The following is a 20,437-nucleotide window of genomic DNA, read 5'->3' as shown; positions in this document are numbered from 1 at the left end:
AAAAAAAAAAAAAAAAAAACATTACAATAGCAAATTTTCATGTGTGGTCAACACAGAGTTCATCGGACACTACATAGAGGAATGTAAACATTGTGAAAAACTGTATGCACTACCTTATCAATATGCCAAAATTAAGCATTTTCCTACAGTCCTACTATCTTTCAATCAGAATTAGTGTCAGTAAAACTCTAGATTATGCTATGTAACTAAAAACTGAACGATTATCCTGTAGTGTGTGGCATGTTGAGTGACCCACACACCACTCAGTGATTTCATATAAAAATGTCTAAGGCCTACAATCGAAAATGCTAGACCAATTCAATAGTTTAGATTGTGCGTTGACAACTGACCAAATCGAGTACAGTGGTACCTCTACATACGAAGTTAATTTGTTCCAGGACCTTATTTGTAAATCGAAATGGTCGTATGTCGAGCAGGATTTTCCCATAAGAATACATTGTAATTCCATCAATTCGTTCCATAGCCCGAAAACCTACACTAAATCCTTAATAAATACTGCTGGCACTATTGCAAATGGCAATTACATATAGCAAAACAAAACAAATAAAAAAATAAATAAAAATTGGAATAATAATATTATAATAATTCCTGTAATAATGTAATGAATTGGGTTCTAATGTGCCGAATGTGTTTTGCGGGGGCTGAACACACCACGTGGCTGAGTGAGAGAGGACTTTTTACTTTCACTTTTCATGTTCAGCTGCGGCGGACAATAGGCATAATGTGTTGAACAAGTTCTGAAATTAATGATTAAAAACTTGATGAAGCTGGCGATGTTACCACAATAATAATTGTCACCTTAACTTCCGAGGGGCATTCAAAAAGTAATGCTCTCAAGTGCATTGCTCGTACAGGATTTTACCAATCTTGTTTATATTTGGCACAAACATGATAGGACACACCTTTTTGCGATTGTTATATTTGTTTTTCTTATTTTCAGATTTTTAAAGCTTAAACTAGCTTCCAAAATGGCTGCCCCTCCTGAAGCTTGTCAGAAACAAAGAGCTGTAATCAAATTCCTTGTTGCAGAGGGAGAAACCCCTCTGAGGATTCACAATCGGCTGGAAAATGTCTACAAGGATGATATCATAGACTATAGTACTGTAAAATGATGGGTACAGCGATTCAAAAACAGTACTGAAGACTACGAAGAGGTGGGTAAAGCCAGCATAGCTGATAAGCCGGAAAAGTTCAAGGCCCAAAAATCAGGTGGGAAAATTATGGCCACCGTTTTTTGGGATTCTCAAGGTGTAATCATTGTGGATTTTTTTGCCGAAGGGGGAAACCATTAACTCTGAGGTATACATTGAGACTCTTATGAAGCTCAAAGCAAGAATTCAACGTGTTCGGACCAACTTGGACATGGCAAATGTGCTCCTCCAGCATGACAATGCACGTCCTCACACAAGCATCAGGACCATGTAGGTCATCACTTCATTTGGATGGACTGTGATACCACATCCGCCATTTTCTTCTGATTTGGCACCGTCAGACTACCTCCTCTATGGTCCAATGAAAATTGACTCCGGGGCAACCGATATGGCAATGACGATGAAGTGAAAACTGCTGTCAAGAATTTGCTTAGAGATCAACTGAGTTCTACAACACTGGTATACATGCCCTCGTTCATAGGTGGACTGTAGCTCTTGAGAGAGGTGGAGACTATGTGGAGAAGTATAAATGTAATCCTCGCACTTGTACCTTTCTTTTGATGTATAATACATATTGCTATTATAATTTGTTTGTACAAAATAAAGTTGGTTGCATTACTTTTTGAATACCCCTTGTATATAGACTGGCGTACGGGAGGTCGGAGGAGGACTGTCGAGATCGTATTGTCGAGCCAATTCACGGACGCGCACACCACGCTCATATTTTTGTATAATTTCCATCTTCATTTCAATGGTAAGCCTCACCTTTTTCCGTTTTTTTCACCACTTGCACTAACATTCTTGGAACCCATGTTTATTTCTCTCACAAGAAAATCCACTGTGAGTCAGCCTTGTGGGAAAACAAAGAAACTGCAGCGCTGTCATAAATCGTCGTATTTCGAGCATGTCATCGGATGTAGAAACAAATGGCGAGTCAAATTTTACGTCGGATTTTGAAAAGATTGTGTGTCGAAATTATCGTATGTCGAGGTACCACTGTATAAATTCTAGTGTCAACCATGAGAGAAAGCTGTACATGCCAGAACCATTTGTTTTCCCAATTCCAATAGTCTTTAGGTTTTAATCCAGTCTAAAATTCCCTGTATTATTAGAAACAAAATGGCGTTATGTGCAGACACGGCTGAGCTGACCTGGTGCCGCAGCATGAAATAGCGGGAACGGCAAACCTCTTGGGCTCTGCCGCTGCTGTGTGATTAGAAATGGAGGAGAGCGTGTGCCTGGGTCAATGAGCGTGCCGCTCGCCAAGTTATTAAAGCCACCAGTGTTTATACAAAGAGGCGCAAGGCGGCACACGCCGTCAGCTGAATTTTAAAAACCCTGCGATGACTCTTGTTATTTCTGACACGTGGTGAACTTTGCCACGGCGTGAAGGTATCCCGTGCATACATAAGGCACACACTTTTACATGCATTACCAATTCAGAAAGTTGTGAGGATAAAAAGTTTGCACAACCCTAATCAAATTCAGTTTTTTGGAACATTTTTCCTCGTTATGTGGGGTCTCATTGGTCCAATAAGTCCAGAAGATGTGAGGAGGACATGTCCCAGATGAGACACGCGTGTCAACGCCATTATTTTACGTTGCTGCAGACATTAGGGGCTCGCTAATCGCTCCGGAGGTGAAAAGCCGGCAGTCATAATCCTTGGCACTCGGCTCAGTCTGACACGGAGATGACGAGCTAATCACCCTGTAGGCAGACGCCGCTCCTACTAATTAATAACGCCTGACGAGATAGGTCTGAAGTTCGCTGAGACGGCCGAGACCTCATAAAGGCGCTTTCAGATGGAGCCACGACAAATAGATACATAAAAGGGAGAAAATTAAAAATAACTGAGCTGAAAGGAAATAAAGTCTACTTTGATACTGTCAGAAGTACAACTTTTTCGTATCTTTATTCATTGCTTACAGTATTATTAACCCGTTGGCTGCCATTGAGTGCAATATGCATCCAATTCGTTTGAACTGATCAAATGTATTAGACGTCTATGACTGCAAACTGAAGCAAATGAGTTAAAAGCTTGTAGACAATCGATCTCTAACCTGCAGCTTGGGGTCCAATTGGGTACTGCACGAATGCTATTTCTATTTTATTTTTATTTCGCATCGTAAAGCGGAAGTGAGACATTATAGATGCGCCTTTGCATACAACCCATTATATTTCTGGTTGTTTTCTCCGGTAATCTTTCATAAACGAACATGCCGATCAAACACTGCTACTATGGAACTTGTAGAAACGACTCTAGACATTACGACATATGAAGGATGCTTTCTTCATACGTTTCCCGAAACCAAAAACTCGGAGGAAAAAATGTGAAGAATGGATCAACTTTGGCTGACGTTTAACGCCAGTAAGGTGAAGCCATTCACATTTTCATATGCAGTAAACATTTTGTTGGGGGGAATGGTCCTTCATAGAACGAGGAGGTAAGCCATTTTGATATTTTTACTCATTTTTTAGCGTAGCGTTTTTTGCCGTGCTACTTCTGTCTAACAATAAATGACCTGGAAAAAAATATTAAATTGGTATCTGACTGCCACTGTTACATTTTTCCTAAATAAATTATAGAATTAAGATTTGTTAGTCATGAAAAAATTTAGTGTTCGTTGGCTGTCAATGAGTAGGATTTGCGATCGCTACACAAAAATAGCTAATTTCCCCCAAGAACAGTCAGAGACGTAAGACAACCAGAGGATGTAACATATAGGAAAGACGGGGCATATGGAGGTAAAGGATAGATTGTTGAAACAGGAAAATGTCAGTGGCGTCAGAAAAAGGTGTCAATAAAAAAGCTAAGGCTAAGCTTAGGTCGGCTCATTTCATTTTTCAGTCTTTTTTAGCCCTCGACATTCAAGCCATCTCTTTAACTGAACATGTAGTATGTTCTTGCACACCTTTACCAGTGAATTTGGCACCAGGGATATCATTTTCGGACAAAATTGGTAGGTTTAGCTCTTTAAACATCTCCTTCGTACACTATTTCCATTCATTTCCTATTGGGGACAAACAGGAGCATGTTCCCCCTTAGCAACAGTAGCTAACGTCATAAATATTAATGAGCGGAAGTGACGTGTTGCTTGCGGTACGCCATTGAGTTCCACGGGCCGAGATTTTGCTGCCCCCAATTTGACATCAGAGTCAAGTTTAAATGTGGCCCATGTACATTTACTGATGGAAACACTATATATGGCGGAAACAGCCAAGGCTGAAAAAGCAGTTTCTGCTCTTGCACCGGTCTTTCAAATAAACTGCTGTATTTTAAGCCAGAAGAACTTGTTTTTGATAGAACAATATGTCTATATGCTGTCATAGCAGTTTCATAGCGCATTAAGCCCCCAAACTTTTAAAAATTTGTCCGTGGAGACCCCCGTTAACAGACACTGCGGAACCGCTTTTGTTTCAACCCATCCATATAAAGAAGGTAAGTAATTATATTTATTATCCGAAATGTCCATCATTTTTGCTGAGAATCATTAATTGATGTGTAACATTTAGTTAAAAAAAAAAAAAAAAAACTTTAAAAAATTATTCACTCGCATAAATTTTTAAACAAATTACGTCACAATGAAAAAAATAGTGTCTGTAAATAGTTCACGGATCTCTACCTCATAACTATCGCTTAATTGTATTTTTTTGTTACTGTTGCATTTTCCCCGATATTTTAGATGATAAATAATCGATCCAAACAAAGAAAAATTGGAAAAAAAAGTTTAAAAAGGGAAATATTTGAAAAGAAAGTCTCGACCACTCCTTGATGTCTGCAATTTCTGCATTGCGCCCCTTGTTATATTACTGTGTTTCACCTATAAAATCCCCAAAAGTCCGGCTGTGTTTTTTTTTTCTTATTAAATCTCTCTTATCGCTCTCTCAAACTCTTACCACGGCGCAAGCTAATGATAACTTGGTCTTACGTTTTTGCCTTTTTTGGAATCTTCAGTGCAGCCCTGACTCACACAGACTATTTTCTGGAGCCCCCCCTTAAATTGAATTTGAGACCGCTGCTGTCGATTGACAGCGCATTCATTATCGATTCACATCACACAGATTGCCTTTAAATACTGTCTTTTTTCTTGATGATTGAATTCTCTAAATGAAGGACTAACAATATGGTAAACCTCTGTATCGACTGGTTAATCACTACCAATGAAGAAGCTCACAATTGCAAAAAGGTTGCGTTACCTTTGTTGGCACAAGCTATCCATTGCAGTGGCGTGACATCATAATTATGTTGACCCACAGAGAAGGTGAAGACACGCACCTGTTGTGAGAAAAAGACTAATTAAGTGTCAGATAAATGGGTTAGGATAAGTAAGTAGGTAAGTGGGGTAGTGTAGGCAAAGTACAGAACCAGGTCAAGGTTTAGACCTAACCCTGCACAATGTCAAAGACCAAAATATATACTGTAATTTTCGGACTATAAGCAGATACTTTTTTCCCTTCATTTTTTTTTAAAAAACCTGTCCTGTTCAGCTGTTTGACACAGACAATGGAAGTCTAAGTGTCCGGTTGTTATGAACAGTTTGAATGTTTCACATTGAGAGTATGACTTACTCCCATTGAGATCATTCAACATATCTTGTTTATTTTGACATAGCAGTGAACAGGGAGGGGTTACGGGGGACAGAAGAAAAGAAACACAAGAAAAGAAAGAAAAGAAACACAAACAACAAGAAATACATTGAACGCCTACACTAACTATTAATATGTTGGTGCTATCGTCTGCTGGATGTATTTCCGGTTGACACCATGTGGGGGGTCTGTTGACCAGGGAAAGAAGGAGAGGGGGGTGGGGAAGTCTATAAGCTAAGTGATTGGGGGGGTAGAGAGTACACAAATCAGCTCTGTGATCTAGAACCCAGTAGTCGTGTGAATCTCTTGTGAGTGTAAGCCCGTTGGCAACCGACCCTACGCCGGCCCACCGCCAGTCCCGGCACCGGGACACCCCACCTGAGCAGGCCCAATCACATCCAGCCGCACGCGAGCCCCACCAAGCACGCGACGGCCACGCAGACGAACGGAGACACCGCGCAGGCGCCAACCCAGGGCCACGGCCCCCACCCAGTCAGCCTGGGGAGGGAGGGCGAAAACCCACAACTTAATTTAGCATTATATACGTACTGGAAGTGTTTAGGAAGAACAAACAAAGTATTAAGCATCCCTAATCTATACATGCAAAGCTTAATTCAGCATTATATACATACTACAAATATTTAGGGATTACTTATTGGTCAGAGTAGCCATGGGGTGAACACTTGGTCTCGATATAGTTGACCGTCGATGTAGAATTTGTTGACAGTGATTGTCACACGTTTCCCATCTGCTCTGGACCGTTTTAAAATTGGGTTAAAAAATAAATAAATAAATAAATAAATAAATAAATAAATAAATAAAAAATAAATAAATAAAATTGGGTAGAGGATTATGCGACTTTCGTTGATTTCGCAAGGAAATTGATCATTCATACGGAATCTTGTTCCTTTTAATTCTCTTCCTTTGGATTTCACCAGTACTTTCTTTTTTTTTTTTTTTTTTTTCTTTTTTTCTTTTAAACCTGTCCTGTTCAGCTGTTTGACACAGAGAATGGAAGTCTAAGTGCCCAGATTCTGAACAGTTTTAATGTTTCACATTGAGAGTCTGACATACTCCCATTGTGATCATTCAAAATACCTTTTTATTATGACAAAGCAGCAAACAGGAAGGGATTATGGGGGGACAGAAGAAAAGAAATTCAAGAGAAGAAGGAAAAGAAACACATACACAAACAACAACTAGAAATACATTGAACATCTAAACTAGTTACTAATATGCTGGTGCTATCGTCAGCGAGATGTATTTCCGGTTTACACCATGTGGGGGCCTATTGGCCAGTGAAAGAGGAGAATGGGGGTGGGGGTGTCTATAAGCCTATAAGCTAAGTGATTGAAAGGGGTAGAGTGTACACAAATCAGTTCTGTGATCTAGAACCCAGTAATCGTGTGAATCTCTTATGAGTAAGCCCGTTGGCGACCAACCCTACGCCGCCGCATCGCCAATCCCGGCACCGGGACCCCCGACCCGAGAATGCCCTACCACATCCAGCAGCACGCAGGCCCCACCGGGCGCGCGACAGCCACGCAGACGGGCGGAGAAGCCGCGCGGGCGCCAACCCAGGGCCACGGCCCCCACCCAGCCAGCCCGGGGAGGGAGGGAGGGCGGGCGCGGGGGCGGGGGGCCATGCGCAGCCCATCCCTCCTCCCGCAGCCCAGCAAAGGAGCCATCGTCCCCCCCCCGGGACCCAGGGTGGTCCCCCGGGCCACCCGCGCACCCATCAACCGGCCTTCAGGGATGGCAGGAGGGGACGCATCACCAACCCCACGCCTACACCCACCCCCGCCCGCCCACCCGGGCCACGAGCCACAGCCGCAGCTGCAGCCCCCCAACCGGCACGGCACGCCACGGGACCCCCAGCGGCCCACCAAGCCCCAGGCAAGGCAGGGTCCCCCGCCGGTGCAGGCGACACCCCGCTGATACACCGGCGCCCAGTCAGCGACCCGCGACGGAGCGCAGGGCGGATGCCCAGCCAGAGAAGAGAGGGGAAAGCGGAGGCAGGAGAACGCCCAGGAACTGCCACGGGGCGATGCAAGATCGGAGACCCGACCCCCCAACCTACTCCCGCGGCCGGCAGCCGAGGCAGAGGGGAGGCCACACCCCAGGAGCCACGCCATATAAAAAAGTGTGGGACCCACCTACCACCCTATTACTGTGGCTGCCAGGTTCCCGACTGGCAGCCATCACCCAGCACCGTGATGGGGGTGTGAGGGGAGGGTAGTGCAATGTATGCATTAAAATAGGAGAGCTTGGCTTGGGGCAGTGGGACCGCAGCATGGAGCTTCTGCCCAGCCGCCCGTCCCACCGCCCTTTGCCAGAGCTCTCCTGTGGAGTATGATGTGTGGTGCATTTAAAAAAGGTGCAGAGATGGCGGGGCCTGTGGTGAGGAGGCAGCCGTGAGGTACCCCCACCCCCAACAGGTCCCAACCATCCCACCAGTACTTTCTGCAGGTAGAGCTTGAACTTGGCGATTGATGGACGCGGACCATTTCCTCTAGGCTTTTCAAGAGGATGTACCCTTACAAACGCAATTGAGTCCACCGTTTCTTAAAGAAACTTGAGAGATGTTGCCATAAATGACTTAACGAGGGCTTCTGGTTTGTCCACTGTGCCTTCTTCAATGCCAGAGAAAATTAAATTGGCTCACATGGTCCTTGATTGGATGTCTAAAATTGATTCTTTCATTATACTGTTCTTTTTTGATAACTTCTAATTCTCCTGCCGTCGAATCGATGGCATCTTTAAGCATAGCGTTTTCCGACTTGAGGAATGATACCTCGTGCTGTGTAAACACAAGGCTTTCTTTTAAATCTTTAATCTTGGCTTGTAGGATTTCTAATGCAACCGATAATTTCTTATCGATTGATCCGATTCCCTCGCTAATGAACTTGTTGTATTCTGGAGAATTTGGGTTAGGGTTTAGGGTTAGGTAGGGTTAGGGTCGTGAAAAGTTTGAGGGAAAAAATAGTTGAATTCTTCTTTATGAGAGTTTCTATTAGCCTAGCTTAGCCATCGATGATTACGTGATTCGTCTATGGAGTCTCGCGAGGGTCATGATGTCACAGCACGCTGTCCCCTGCTTCTCTTTCCCTTCATTTTGAATTCTGCAGCTTATAGTTCAGTGCGGCTTATCTGTTGATTTATTTGGGTTGATAGGTAACACTTTATTTGACAGCGGCGTTAAAAGACCGTCATACTTGTGACATGACATTATCATGGGCATTACTGAATGCTAATGGCAGATGTCATTAAATGTCATCCGGCAAATGATGTCACGAACTTCATTTATGTCCAGCTCAGATCTTTTACATCCTTTCAAAAGTGAGATAATTTGCCGGATGACACAAAATGACATGTCATAAGCATTCATTAATGCTCATGGCAGTGTCATGTCATAATTATGATAGTCTTATGGCACTGCTGTCAAATAAAGTGTTACCAAATACCATAACTAGCAATTAATTATACAACTGGAACAGTAACTGAAGAAGTAATTCGCACAGAACATGAATTTTGAATGTTATTTACATCTGTAGCGGTGCAATGCATGCTACGAGGCATGTTGGACAACATCAGTGTTGACAGCAGGTGGCAGCAGAGGTTGACTGTCCCCCCTAAGGAAGCAGTGATGGCCAAATGAAGCTTCCTGGGGCAATGAAGCTTTGAACCAATTGACTGGAAAGCAGACTGCAATTGGTTATAAGCCTTATGGTGGTTCATTAGGTTTTATGACAGTCGTATGATGCAGCTGTCAGATAGTGTTACCGGTTAATATCTTTTGGTGTAAATATCCCATAATACCGTGAGGATAGCTGCGGCTTATCTATGAACAAATGTCGTTTTCATGTCAAACTTAGTAGGTGGCGTCTTATAGTCAGGTGCGCTTTATAGAGCGAGAATTACGGGAAATTAATTGAATCATTTAAAACGGGTGTCCAAGTCCGGTCCTCGAGAGCCCCTATCCAGCTTGTTTTCCATGTCTCCCTCCTTGAACACACCTGAATCAAAAGATCAGCTCATTAGCAAGCTTTGCAGGAGCCTGACAACGATCCTCATCATTTGATTCAGGTGTGTTGGAGGAGGAAGACATAGAAAATAAGCTAGGGGATCTCGCGGACCGGACTTGGGCACCCCTGATTTAAATGTATGATACTCTAGCCCAGGGGTAGCCAACGTCGGTCCTCGAGGGCCCCGATCCAGCTTGTTTTCCATGTCTCCCTCCTCCAACACACCTGACTCAAATAATTAGGATCGTTATCAGGCACCTGCAGAGCTTACTAATGAGCTGATCATTTGATTCAGGTGTTTTAAAGGAGGGAGACATGGAAAATAAGATGGATAGGGGCCCTCGAGGATCAGAGTTGGTTACCCCTGCTCTAGCCTGTCAGAGATGGTTCTTTTGAGACTTTTTTTTAAAAATGCGTATCCAATTTTTGGGCATATTGAGGGCCTCCTCCCCCTCCAAAATGGATAAGAAAATGTGATTCTAGGAGGGTCGTATATGCAGAAAAGCTAATACCCGGCGATCCAACACCTTACAATGGAAAGCATTACCTCTGCCTTCATGTGCCAAAAACACAAAAACGCAGAGTGAGATTAGATTAGCCTACTAGATGCCTCTTCTACAGCTGCCCTGCAAAAAAAAAACCAGAGAGCTGCTTGTCGGAATGCAGATTATTCCTGTATGACAGTAGCTGTCGGTATACAAGTAGATAGTAATGGATAGCCGGATTGAATATGAGATGGGGGAGGCCGGAAACAGTGCTGCACACTATTGGCTGTAATTTTATTTTTTTACCGGCTTTTGGCGATAAAGCAGCTAATTAGTTAGCAGGTCAAAGCTGTTAACACCGGCGGCGATAACACAAGAGATGAACAAAGACAAACACACTAAAATGGGGAAATTATACGACTCGCGTGCTGATGACACAAGGTCAGCGCGTACAGACAAGACTTTCATGTGTAATTCTTTTGTCAGCGCCTGACCGTTTTGTTGGGCCAGTTGTATTTTTCGAAGATTTCTTGCGCTCGATCCTCCCCACCGTCTGTAAACATCATGATCATCTTATTGCAGTTGGCCCGAGGAGCACTGGTCTCCTGTCAAAAAGAAAGAAAGGCAAAGATACGGGTGAGCTGTTGTGCTACTCCATTACATGGTAAATACACCATCCATTATTTTTAGGTACTCATTAGGCCCGTTGGTGAGGACATTCAAGCTGACTTTGGGTGTGAGAAACACCCTGGATTGGTTGAGCGTCAATGGCAGTGCTCACATTGTTATAGCGTTGGTGTTAAACTCAAAGCACGGGGGCCCAATCTGGCCCGCTTCATCATATTACGTGGCCTGCAAAAGCAAATCATGTGACTCAACTTCATGCTCCTTGTTAAAATACCAAATTGCACATTTCTTTATCACTTTTAAAGACAGTTTTCACTGGATTCTGATTTAAAAACACATATCTTTTAATTTGTTTGGAGTACATGTAATAACATAAAGCCCTCATAAGGACCCTCTGAGAGAAAACGTAACTATGATGTGGACTGTGGATAAAATGAAATCGCCAACCCAGATTTAGAATCTTTATTGAACGTAACACACCTAATTATGACAATAACAAACATGGAAAGTACTATACTTTCCACACTATAAGGCACATTGGAGTGTAAGGCACACCTTCAATGAATGGCATATTTTAAAACTTACTTCATATATAGGGCGCACAATGTTATAAGGCGCAGTAGTAGTACTAGCAGTGTTTGGTGTTGCATTATGCATTCACTAAATGGAGTGTCGCTAAAGGGAATGTCATGCCATGATTAACCAGTATTGATCCATATATAAGGCACATCGGATTATAACAAGCAGGGTCAGCTTTTGAGAAAATTGAAGGCTTTTAGGTGCGCCTTATAGTGCGGAAAATACGGTACAAATTGAGTTGGTTTTTTTTTTTTTTTTTTTTACAATTTCCACACAGGAAATGCAGAGCAGAGACACTCTACAGTTTACCTCCAATATCCAATAAGACATAAACATAATTAATTCCGCCATTTTTGTTCATCATCTGTTACCCATAATATGTACCTGACACTGTTTTTCTGCATTGTGTGTCCTTTCAACTCATTGGCTGCCATTGAAGGTGATAGACATCTATTTATCTATTTGAACGAGCAGAGGCTGGAAGCGAATGAACGTTTCAGTAGAAGTGAATGTTTCTTAGGTGAGAGTTTATCCGTAACAATTGATGGCTATCGTTATCCAATCCATTCAAATTGGGAAATGCTGTCAGCAAATCAGATTTAATTGGAAGTGAAAGTTTCAGATGTGAGCATCTATTCATATTATCGCTGCTAGCTTCTCCCTATCCAAATAAATTGGACATGTATCGCTGTCAATGGCACTGAATGAGTAGTATCCAGTCTTGTGTCGGTGCAGCAGCTGGCACAGCCACCGCTGCCAGCCATCTGACAAGCCCCTAATAATGATAAATAATGTCGCCACAATTACATATTTGATAGGGCTTCTGCCACCAGTCATAAGAGCAACGACGCAGCAGACAGCGATTAAAAATGGCCTTTTTTATTTCTTGCAGTAGAAGTGCATGCATGCAATATGGGTGTGTGTGTGTGTGTGTGCGTGTGTGTGTATGTAAGCGCCACACTTGGCTGTGTGCCTCCAAGCCAGCAGAGGAATATAAAGAGAGGCTGATCTCTGCTAGGCCGTGCTCATCAATCATCCCATCAGAGCCCATTAGGGTGTTGGCCTGCTGGAGTACACGACTGCACACGGGCTGGATTGAGGCGAGGGGGGGTGGGGGCTGCACCTGTGCTGCTGACAGAGACACACCTTGCCATAGCAGACCACAGCAACTATTATTAGTGGCTAGCCAGCACAATGAATTAGTGATTAGCATATCTGTCTAACAGTTGCCCCACTTCTCTCAAGTCAGCAAGGATCTGCTACATCTCACTCCTCACTCGTATACTTATTATAGTTCACAAGTAATAATCTCAAGGCCCGGTGGTCAGATCTGGTCCACCAACATGATTTTTTTTGTGGCATTTGAAATCAAATCATGTGCATTGATGTATGTTTTTTGTTTGTTTGTTGCTAAAATAGCAAAAAAATTGCCAATTTTTGGGAGACAGTAGTCCCACCTTTTAAAACAACACTGGTCTAGATGCAAAATGCTTCCTGGATAAATTTAGTGAAACTTTACTAAATTTGTGTCACTAAAAAATAAAAAATTAGGTCAAAAGTGTTAATCAGTTTTTTAGATACATCTGGAAGAAATGTTAAAATCCAAGCAACTTAAGTGAAAATGGGTATGAATTGAAATGAAATTGGTTATTTCTGGGTAAACAATCTAAAAACCTGAAAAATTGTCTAACATTTAAGAATATTATCGTGTAGGCAAGTGCTTTGACATAATATGCTGTTTTCAATGTATTGCATAAATCCTGGTATTTTGGAAGTGGACAAAATGCATTAATATGGACATATTTCATAATATGTGGCACACACTGTCATAGCCACCTCATATCAAATATCGAAATATTACTAAAATAATAGGGATGAAGTCTTCAGGCTGTTCCTAAATGGGGGCCTTTTGACCCCTATAACATTTGACACAGTATAAGTCCATTTTCATCTACTTGCACTCATGCGACCGGTAATTTTGCTGATCTTTACATAAAAAAAAAAAATAAAAAAAAACACAGGAAAATAAATAAATAAATTGTAACACTAGACTATTTTTTTTTTGCTGACGAACTTTTGCTGCACAATTAAGCACAGTTGTTTAAATCATTACTACTGTACACTCCTTTTGGACTGGGTAATGCTGGCAGCCCATTCCAGTCAAAGCAGACTATCGCTGTCAGCGGCAGTGAAAAATGATCACTCAATGCCAGCTACCCCAGTTGAAATGGATTTGATGTCTATCACTGTCAATGGCAGTGGATTAGTTAAAAATGCAAAATTGTGCTGTTAAAGTACTGTATTTATCAGTAAATTAGAATAGAATTTGTGAGGTTGACCGATATATCGGCGGTCCGATAGGATAATTATTTTAACGGTTTGGGTGATGATCTTAAAAAGGTGATTGATATGTAGACCAGCTGATATATGGGACCTATAATGACTTTTTCCAAGATCGGTTGATATAAGCCCATGTATAACCAGAGGTGGGTAGAGTAGGCAAACATTTTACTCGAGTAGCGTCACTTCTAAATAATATTACTCAAGTAAAAGGAGCCATCAAAAAAAGCACTCAAGAACATAAGCTTCCTCCTGGGGTGACAGCCATGCGCACCAATTTGATATAGAGTGCAGCGTATGGTCTGAGCACTAACAGGCTGACCCTCTACCTCTTCAATCTCTGCAGCAATCCTGACAGCACTCCTATAACGAGTCACATGACATTTTGGAGGGAAAGTGACGAGCAGTACTCAATTTGGACATTTAGGGATGTACGTAGTTCCCATGCGGTGTACTCACTTTTGTTGCCATGGGTTTAGATATTAATGGCTATATTTTGAGTTTTTTTAAGGGGGAAATAAATTAACTATTATATAAGCTGCACTGCATTGTGTCAAAGTGTCATTTTGTCAGCGTTGTCCCATGAAAAGGTAGATTTCAATATCTGCATAAATGCGAGGGGTGTACTCACTTTTGTGATACACTGTACATTTTTCTCAAAAAGTTACTCAAGTAAACATAACAGAGTAAATGTAATGGTTCACTATCCACCTTTGTGTATAGCCGATGTAATGTGATATCTGCTATTTTCACAGTTTGGCTGGTGATCTTTGTTATTTGTGATTTTTTTTTACCATTTTAATGGCCAGTGCTACAAAAGGAAGTAGCATAATGAGCGTTTCAATTGCCTTTCATAATCATTGTGCTCAGAAAACCAAGGATATCTGTCTCAAACATCGTCTCAAAAAAATCGGCTTGAGATTTCGGCAAACAGTTTTTTTCTTTAATCGGTAACGGCATCGGCCTTTGAAAAGCCCATATTGGTCTATCTCTAGTGAAAATATAAAACTATCCTACATTGATATGGTCTGGAAGACATAATAGGCCTCTGAATAAAACTAATTATGGTATGTCTCCTCAGATATAGACGGATAAGTGTAAAGATTTTGCAGAAATCATAATGTCGGATTTTGGAGGCTAATTGTAGAACAGTTGCATCTATTCCATGTCACACTTACATTAAGAAGCTGCTCGAAGGCAAATGTGAAGCCAGACTTGTAGTCGGTGGTTCCTTTGGCTTGCATGTGCATGACGGCCTCCTTGAAGATCTTCTTGTTGCGTACATTGGCTTGAACCAAAGTCCTAAAGCAGGGCACCACGGCGTCAGCCTCGTCATTAAACTGCGAGAGGGAAAAACACAAAGACAACGTGATAAGACCAAAACAGCATCTGTCGCCATGTGTGCAGCAATGAGAAGCAGACGTGGGCGTGCATGCAGATGCAGGCTGCCCTGTGACTCTCAGGCTGGCAGTAAATGCTGGTAATTACAACTTTGAAAGCAAAGAACAGGTGCACCTCAACTCTGTATAAAGCACCAAAGAGAAACTCAGCCAAGGTAATATAATGTGTTTAATCTCATCCAGACAATTAGCCTTTAGCTGCGATCGTTTGCATGTCGGGTATACAGTATATCTGCCAAACAGTGGCTTGCATCTTGAAAAAACTCATGACACTGGTCAAGGCATAAATGCTGAAATGCTGTTTTTTCCCCCCTCTCATATTCATATTCATTCAAGAAATTGCACATCTTTGTATCTCGTTAAATGGCTCATTTAGTCATCAGATTAACGAGAAAGCTGAATAAATAGCGAGGGATAAAGTAAAAGTCAATTTAATTATATAAAACTACAGCATTTCCCATCGTTTTTTTTTTTGTTGCTGCCGTTATTGCAGCTTCAGTTGGCAAACAAATCAATATTCCATAAGCTTATACTTTCTTTACAGATGGCAGGAATCAGAACTCACCCCCACCCTCGCCATCCAAGATAATTTCACTCATTTTGTGCAGATTTAGCGGCATACAGTGGATTATAGGGGATTACTGGCGGACGTGTCTAAACAGTCACCAAAACAAGAGTCCCTTGTGTGCGCATGTGTCCTGCAATATAGAGTAAATTTGGTATTTGTCCTATATGTTAGACTTGATAGGTCTGGTGGCTGGCATGGCAAAGAACAGCACAAGGATTATAACAAAAAAGTGGCGCGCTCCCACAGGAAGCAACATAAACTCCCAGTGCAGCCTGCTTACTACTACTTACTCGCTTCATTAACACCTGCTTAATGAACACGCTGCATATTTTCTTAACGACTGCCTCCTGTGAGCAAGTGTGTGCGTCTCCTTACTCTGGCAACATTCACGTAGTCATCGTCCGAGAGTGTGTCCAGCATCTTGATGACTGAGGTCTTCATCAACTTGAGTGTGAGACCGCTGACACTCCCACTCCTGGAAAAAGTGAGATCCTAATTCCCTCATGTCCATTTTGTGAAATTGCTCGGAGTGAAATAAACCTCATATAAACATGTAATATCCATTTTGTGCAGCTTATTGAACTAACATATAGACACACTAAATTAATGTAACAGGTTATTGACATATTTAACTCATTGGCTGCAATTGATGATGATAGACGAACGAGATCTGCTCCAAAAACGAGCTGTTTTAATATTGACCACACAGTAACTTTGGACCATTACCACTTATACCTGTCAAACAAAGGAAACAGATCTTTCTTCTGTTGCAATGGCTTTGTTGTGATCTCATAAATTAACACACTGGCTGCCATAGACAGAGACAGACAGTCAATTCATTTAAAATGAACGACCTCCGTGAAGTTGGCCCTCCATTAGACGCAAATTTATAGAAAAATGATGTTAATTGTTTGTGCTAGGTTTGTGCTGAAACTTTTTTCGTTTGTGCTGCTGTTGTTTTTGAGATATTAACAATAGTTTTATAGGTCAATCTGAGGTCAACCAGCCCCCCATTTTGATTAAAAATAGCTGAAAATGGTGGGCTACGAGTCCCGTTATCGCGTGAAATTTAAAATTTTAAGCCCCACATTTAGTGCAAATTGGACGCGAAGGGGTGCCATTTGTTTGTGCTACTTTTGCACTACCGGTAGTTGTTATGACACCCATCTGTTATTGAAAGAATTGGTACGCTTTGTCAGCCGCTACAGAGTTGATGTCATCACTCGAAATTAATATATAAATATCTCATAAACGATAGCAGCACAAATGACATTTTTTACAGAACAAACCAGCACAAACGTAGCACAAACGATTGACACCATTTTTGATCAAAATGGGGGGCTGGTTGATCTTAGATTGACCAATAAAAGAATTAATGTCTCAAAAACGATAATCTTTTCAGCACAAATGAGCACAAACCAAGCACAAATGAATGGCATAATTTTTCTATAAATTTCCATCTGATAGGGGGGCTAACTTCACAGAGGTATTTGAACTGAGAGGGGTGATTGAACGATTGCTGCCACCCTTCCCAGTCCAAACAGAACGGATGTGTATCCCTGTAAATGGCACTAATATGTGACCATTTATTGCACATATGTTCAAATGCATTCGACGTCCATAGACTTCATAATGATATTGACGGGACACATTCCCCAGACACTGCGCCACGCCTTCAAGTAGGGGGCTATCCCACACACCGCTTCAGTTGGTTGAAGTCGGTCGCAGTTATTCTCAACCACGATGCAGCGATCCAATGCCGGATTTAGGTTTAAAAATTACAAAAGCTGTATCGCATACAAACAGGAAGGATTGTCTCAGGAGTGATTTGTTCGAGGATTCAAGGTAATTATATTTTTCGTACCATGCATGCATTTTGAAATGTTGTGAAAAAAATCAATGGGAGAAATTAACCGCTACGGCATTGCCGTCATAATTCGCAATATTTACGTAAAATAAATGCTAACTGCCTGTTTTTTTGCTTTTAACCAAGAATCGAGACTGTTTTACATTCATATCTATAAAGAATTCAGGGATTTAAGCATTTATTCACAAGAATTTTCAACGTAAAAACCTCTTTGTGGTGATAAAACGGTCCCACAGTGGCTTAAGCACTAGCAGCACATTCGACATATTTACATAAAATAAATGCTAACTGCCCGGTTCTTTGCTTTTTTAACAAAGAATCGAGATTGTTTTACGTCCATATCTATAAAGAATTCAGGGATTTAAGCATTTATTAACAAGAATTTTCAACGTAAAAAGATATTTGTGGTGATAAGGCGATGCCACAGTGGCTTAAAGACTAGCAGCACATTCAACATATTTATGTAACATAAATGCTAACTGCTTTTTTTTTTTTTTTTTTTTTTTGCTTTTAACCAAGAATCAAGACTGTTTTACATCCGTATCTATAAAGAATTCATGGATTTAAGCATTTATTCACAAGAATTTTCAACGTAAAAAGCTCTTTGTGGTGATAAGGTGGCGCCACAGTGGCTTATCGACCAGCAGCAAATGCGACATATTTACGTAAAATAAATGCGAACTGCCCGTTTTGTTTTTTTTGCTTTTAACCAAGAATCGAGACTGTTTTACATCCATATCTATAAAAAAAATCAGGGATTCAAGCATTTATTCACAACAATTTTAAACGTATAAAGTTCTTTGTCCGTGTTTCCACTCGGTCAGCTTTGACGGAGATAGGCCCCCTATTAATCAGCCCCGCGCTCCCGTCGATATATTATGAAGTCTATGGGCGGTCAATGATTTAACATAATAAACATGTTATAAACATATGAAACATCCAAATACACATGTTGTGAATCATACCAGCTGCAAAATATTATAAACACCTAATACAAGAAACATGTTATATAAAGTTGTAAACGCTACAAACATATTATAAATGTGAAATAACATGTTAGAACCATGTAACATTGTTACAAGCGTGTTAAAAATAAAAATTCAAAAACAAGATGAGCTTGCCATGAACGCGACCCTGGTGTCATTAATATGCAATAAAGAGGTCATAAACAGATTTAAAATGTACATTGTATCTTGAATTAATTACTTTTTTATTTTATTAAAAAGATAACATGCATTGGTTGTGTTCAATTCTTTTGTGTTCAATTCAAGTTATGTTACCCTCACCGTTATTATCCACCCCGTTTGCCCTTGGTATCATAAACAGGTGCCATGGCGTGCCATCAAGCATTTATTTATGAACCATTTACAAGTAAAGATATCTTCAGTGTAGAGTAGGAGCACACTTAGGTCTCAATTCAACTCATAATTCAGGCTTCGCATAGACCAACAGGTGGCACTAGCGCCCTTTGTGTTTTCAACTAAAACATGGTGAAAAGATACTCACACATCCACGATGATGACCATGTCCTTTGGAGAGGATGCACCTTGAATGTACCTGTAAAGAAGAGAAAAAAAGGACACAATGGACCTGGCATTTTATTTGTTTCAACAATCTCTGTGAAAAGGGAACATGTTAAAAAAAAGAGCCAAAGTTGAAATAAGCTGAGCCGCGATAATGCGAGTGACCGCGGCTGAGCCCACTTAAGCTAGAGCACAGTGAAAAAGGCTTATGTGCTTAGAAGACTTAATAGGTGGCGTTGTATGCGGCACTTTGCTGTTGGGCTCTCACCAACACACAGATCCTCATCTTTACTCAGTGAGAGTGACTAAATCAATTGTACAAAGACATCTCAGAGGAAAATAACACAATGCCCTGTCCTTGTTCACACCAAGGAATGTTTGTCCATGTTTCATCCACAAAAAACCTTGACAGAACGTGAGAAATGTGTGGGAGTCCATAGGAATATAACTGGCTGGGAAGGAACATACTGGCTGAACTGTTTTGAGCCTTTGGGACTCAGCCGTTGCAATTTTCTCATGACCTGCCACGGATACCGATATAGACAGTGAGAAAACTTAGTAAAACTTGAATACAAATAATAAATTTTTAAAAAACGCAGCCACAATCCCATGGTGTCAAAAAAGTACACTAGCAGACAAACTGACTTGATATTTCAGCACAATTATTTCCCTCTTTTACTATTATACGTAGCGCTCGTAGTTGTAGGGAAAAAAATGTTGCAAATGTTAAATTAGCTAGCTAATGAAAAAAAACCCCAACAACTTAATTGTTCGTGTTTCTTGAAATTTGGCGTCACAAGACAAAAAAAAAAAAAAAAAAAAAAAATCATTCATGAATATGACAATTAAAAATCCCTCCTAAATAGCTTCCACTTTTATCCCCTAAGAGAAGTAACCTCATAGCGCAGACGAATTGATGTTAACCATGCTGATTAGCTAGATAACATGCACTGTTAGCCATTCGTTCATTCATCTTCTGAACTACTTATCCTCATGAGGGTCACGAGGGTGCTGGAGCCTATCCCAGCTAACAACGGGCAGGAGGCTGGGTACACCCTGAACTTGTTGCCAGCCAGTCGCAGGCGAAGAGTGATTGTGTTTTAAAAATCTTATCATATTGGATTTACTGTATTACTTCCTTCCACCAGCACTCTTCACGAGCACTTTTTGAATATTTTTCTTCTAATTAGCAGTTCTCAGACCCCCCCCTCCCCCAAAAGAAGTGACGAAAGGTATAAGTTATAGGTAAGGCTTATTGATTGC

At 41.2% G+C, this 20,437-nt stretch overlaps 1 protein-coding gene across 3 annotated transcripts in view; it reads right to left on the bottom strand.

Moving 5' to 3' along the window:
- Positions 1–20,437, bottom strand: part of cacna2d2a (calcium channel, voltage-dependent, alpha 2/delta subunit 2a) — a 348,071-nt gene that overhangs the window by 44,982 nt on the left and 282,652 nt on the right. For all 3 annotated transcript variants that reach the window (XM_057845730.1, XM_057845731.1, XM_057845732.1), the window contains 5 exons: positions 19,158–19,208; positions 16,160–16,259; positions 14,995–15,156; positions 10,765–10,875; positions 5,371–5,449 (listed from right to left, as the gene is read on the bottom strand). In XM_057845730.1, coding sequence (XP_057701713.1) covers positions 5,371–5,449; positions 10,765–10,875; positions 14,995–15,156; positions 16,160–16,259; positions 19,158–19,208 — 503 coding nt within the window. The remainder of the gene's footprint in view (positions 1–5,370; positions 5,450–10,764; positions 10,876–14,994; positions 15,157–16,159; positions 16,260–19,157; positions 19,209–20,437) is intronic.

This window comes from Corythoichthys intestinalis, chromosome 9 (genome assembly GCF_030265065.1).
Source record: "Corythoichthys intestinalis isolate RoL2023-P3 chromosome 9, ASM3026506v1, whole genome shotgun sequence".
NCBI lineage: Eukaryota > Metazoa > Chordata > Actinopteri > Syngnathiformes > Syngnathidae > Corythoichthys > Corythoichthys intestinalis.
This window is presented reverse-complemented; position numbering and strand designations above follow the sequence as displayed.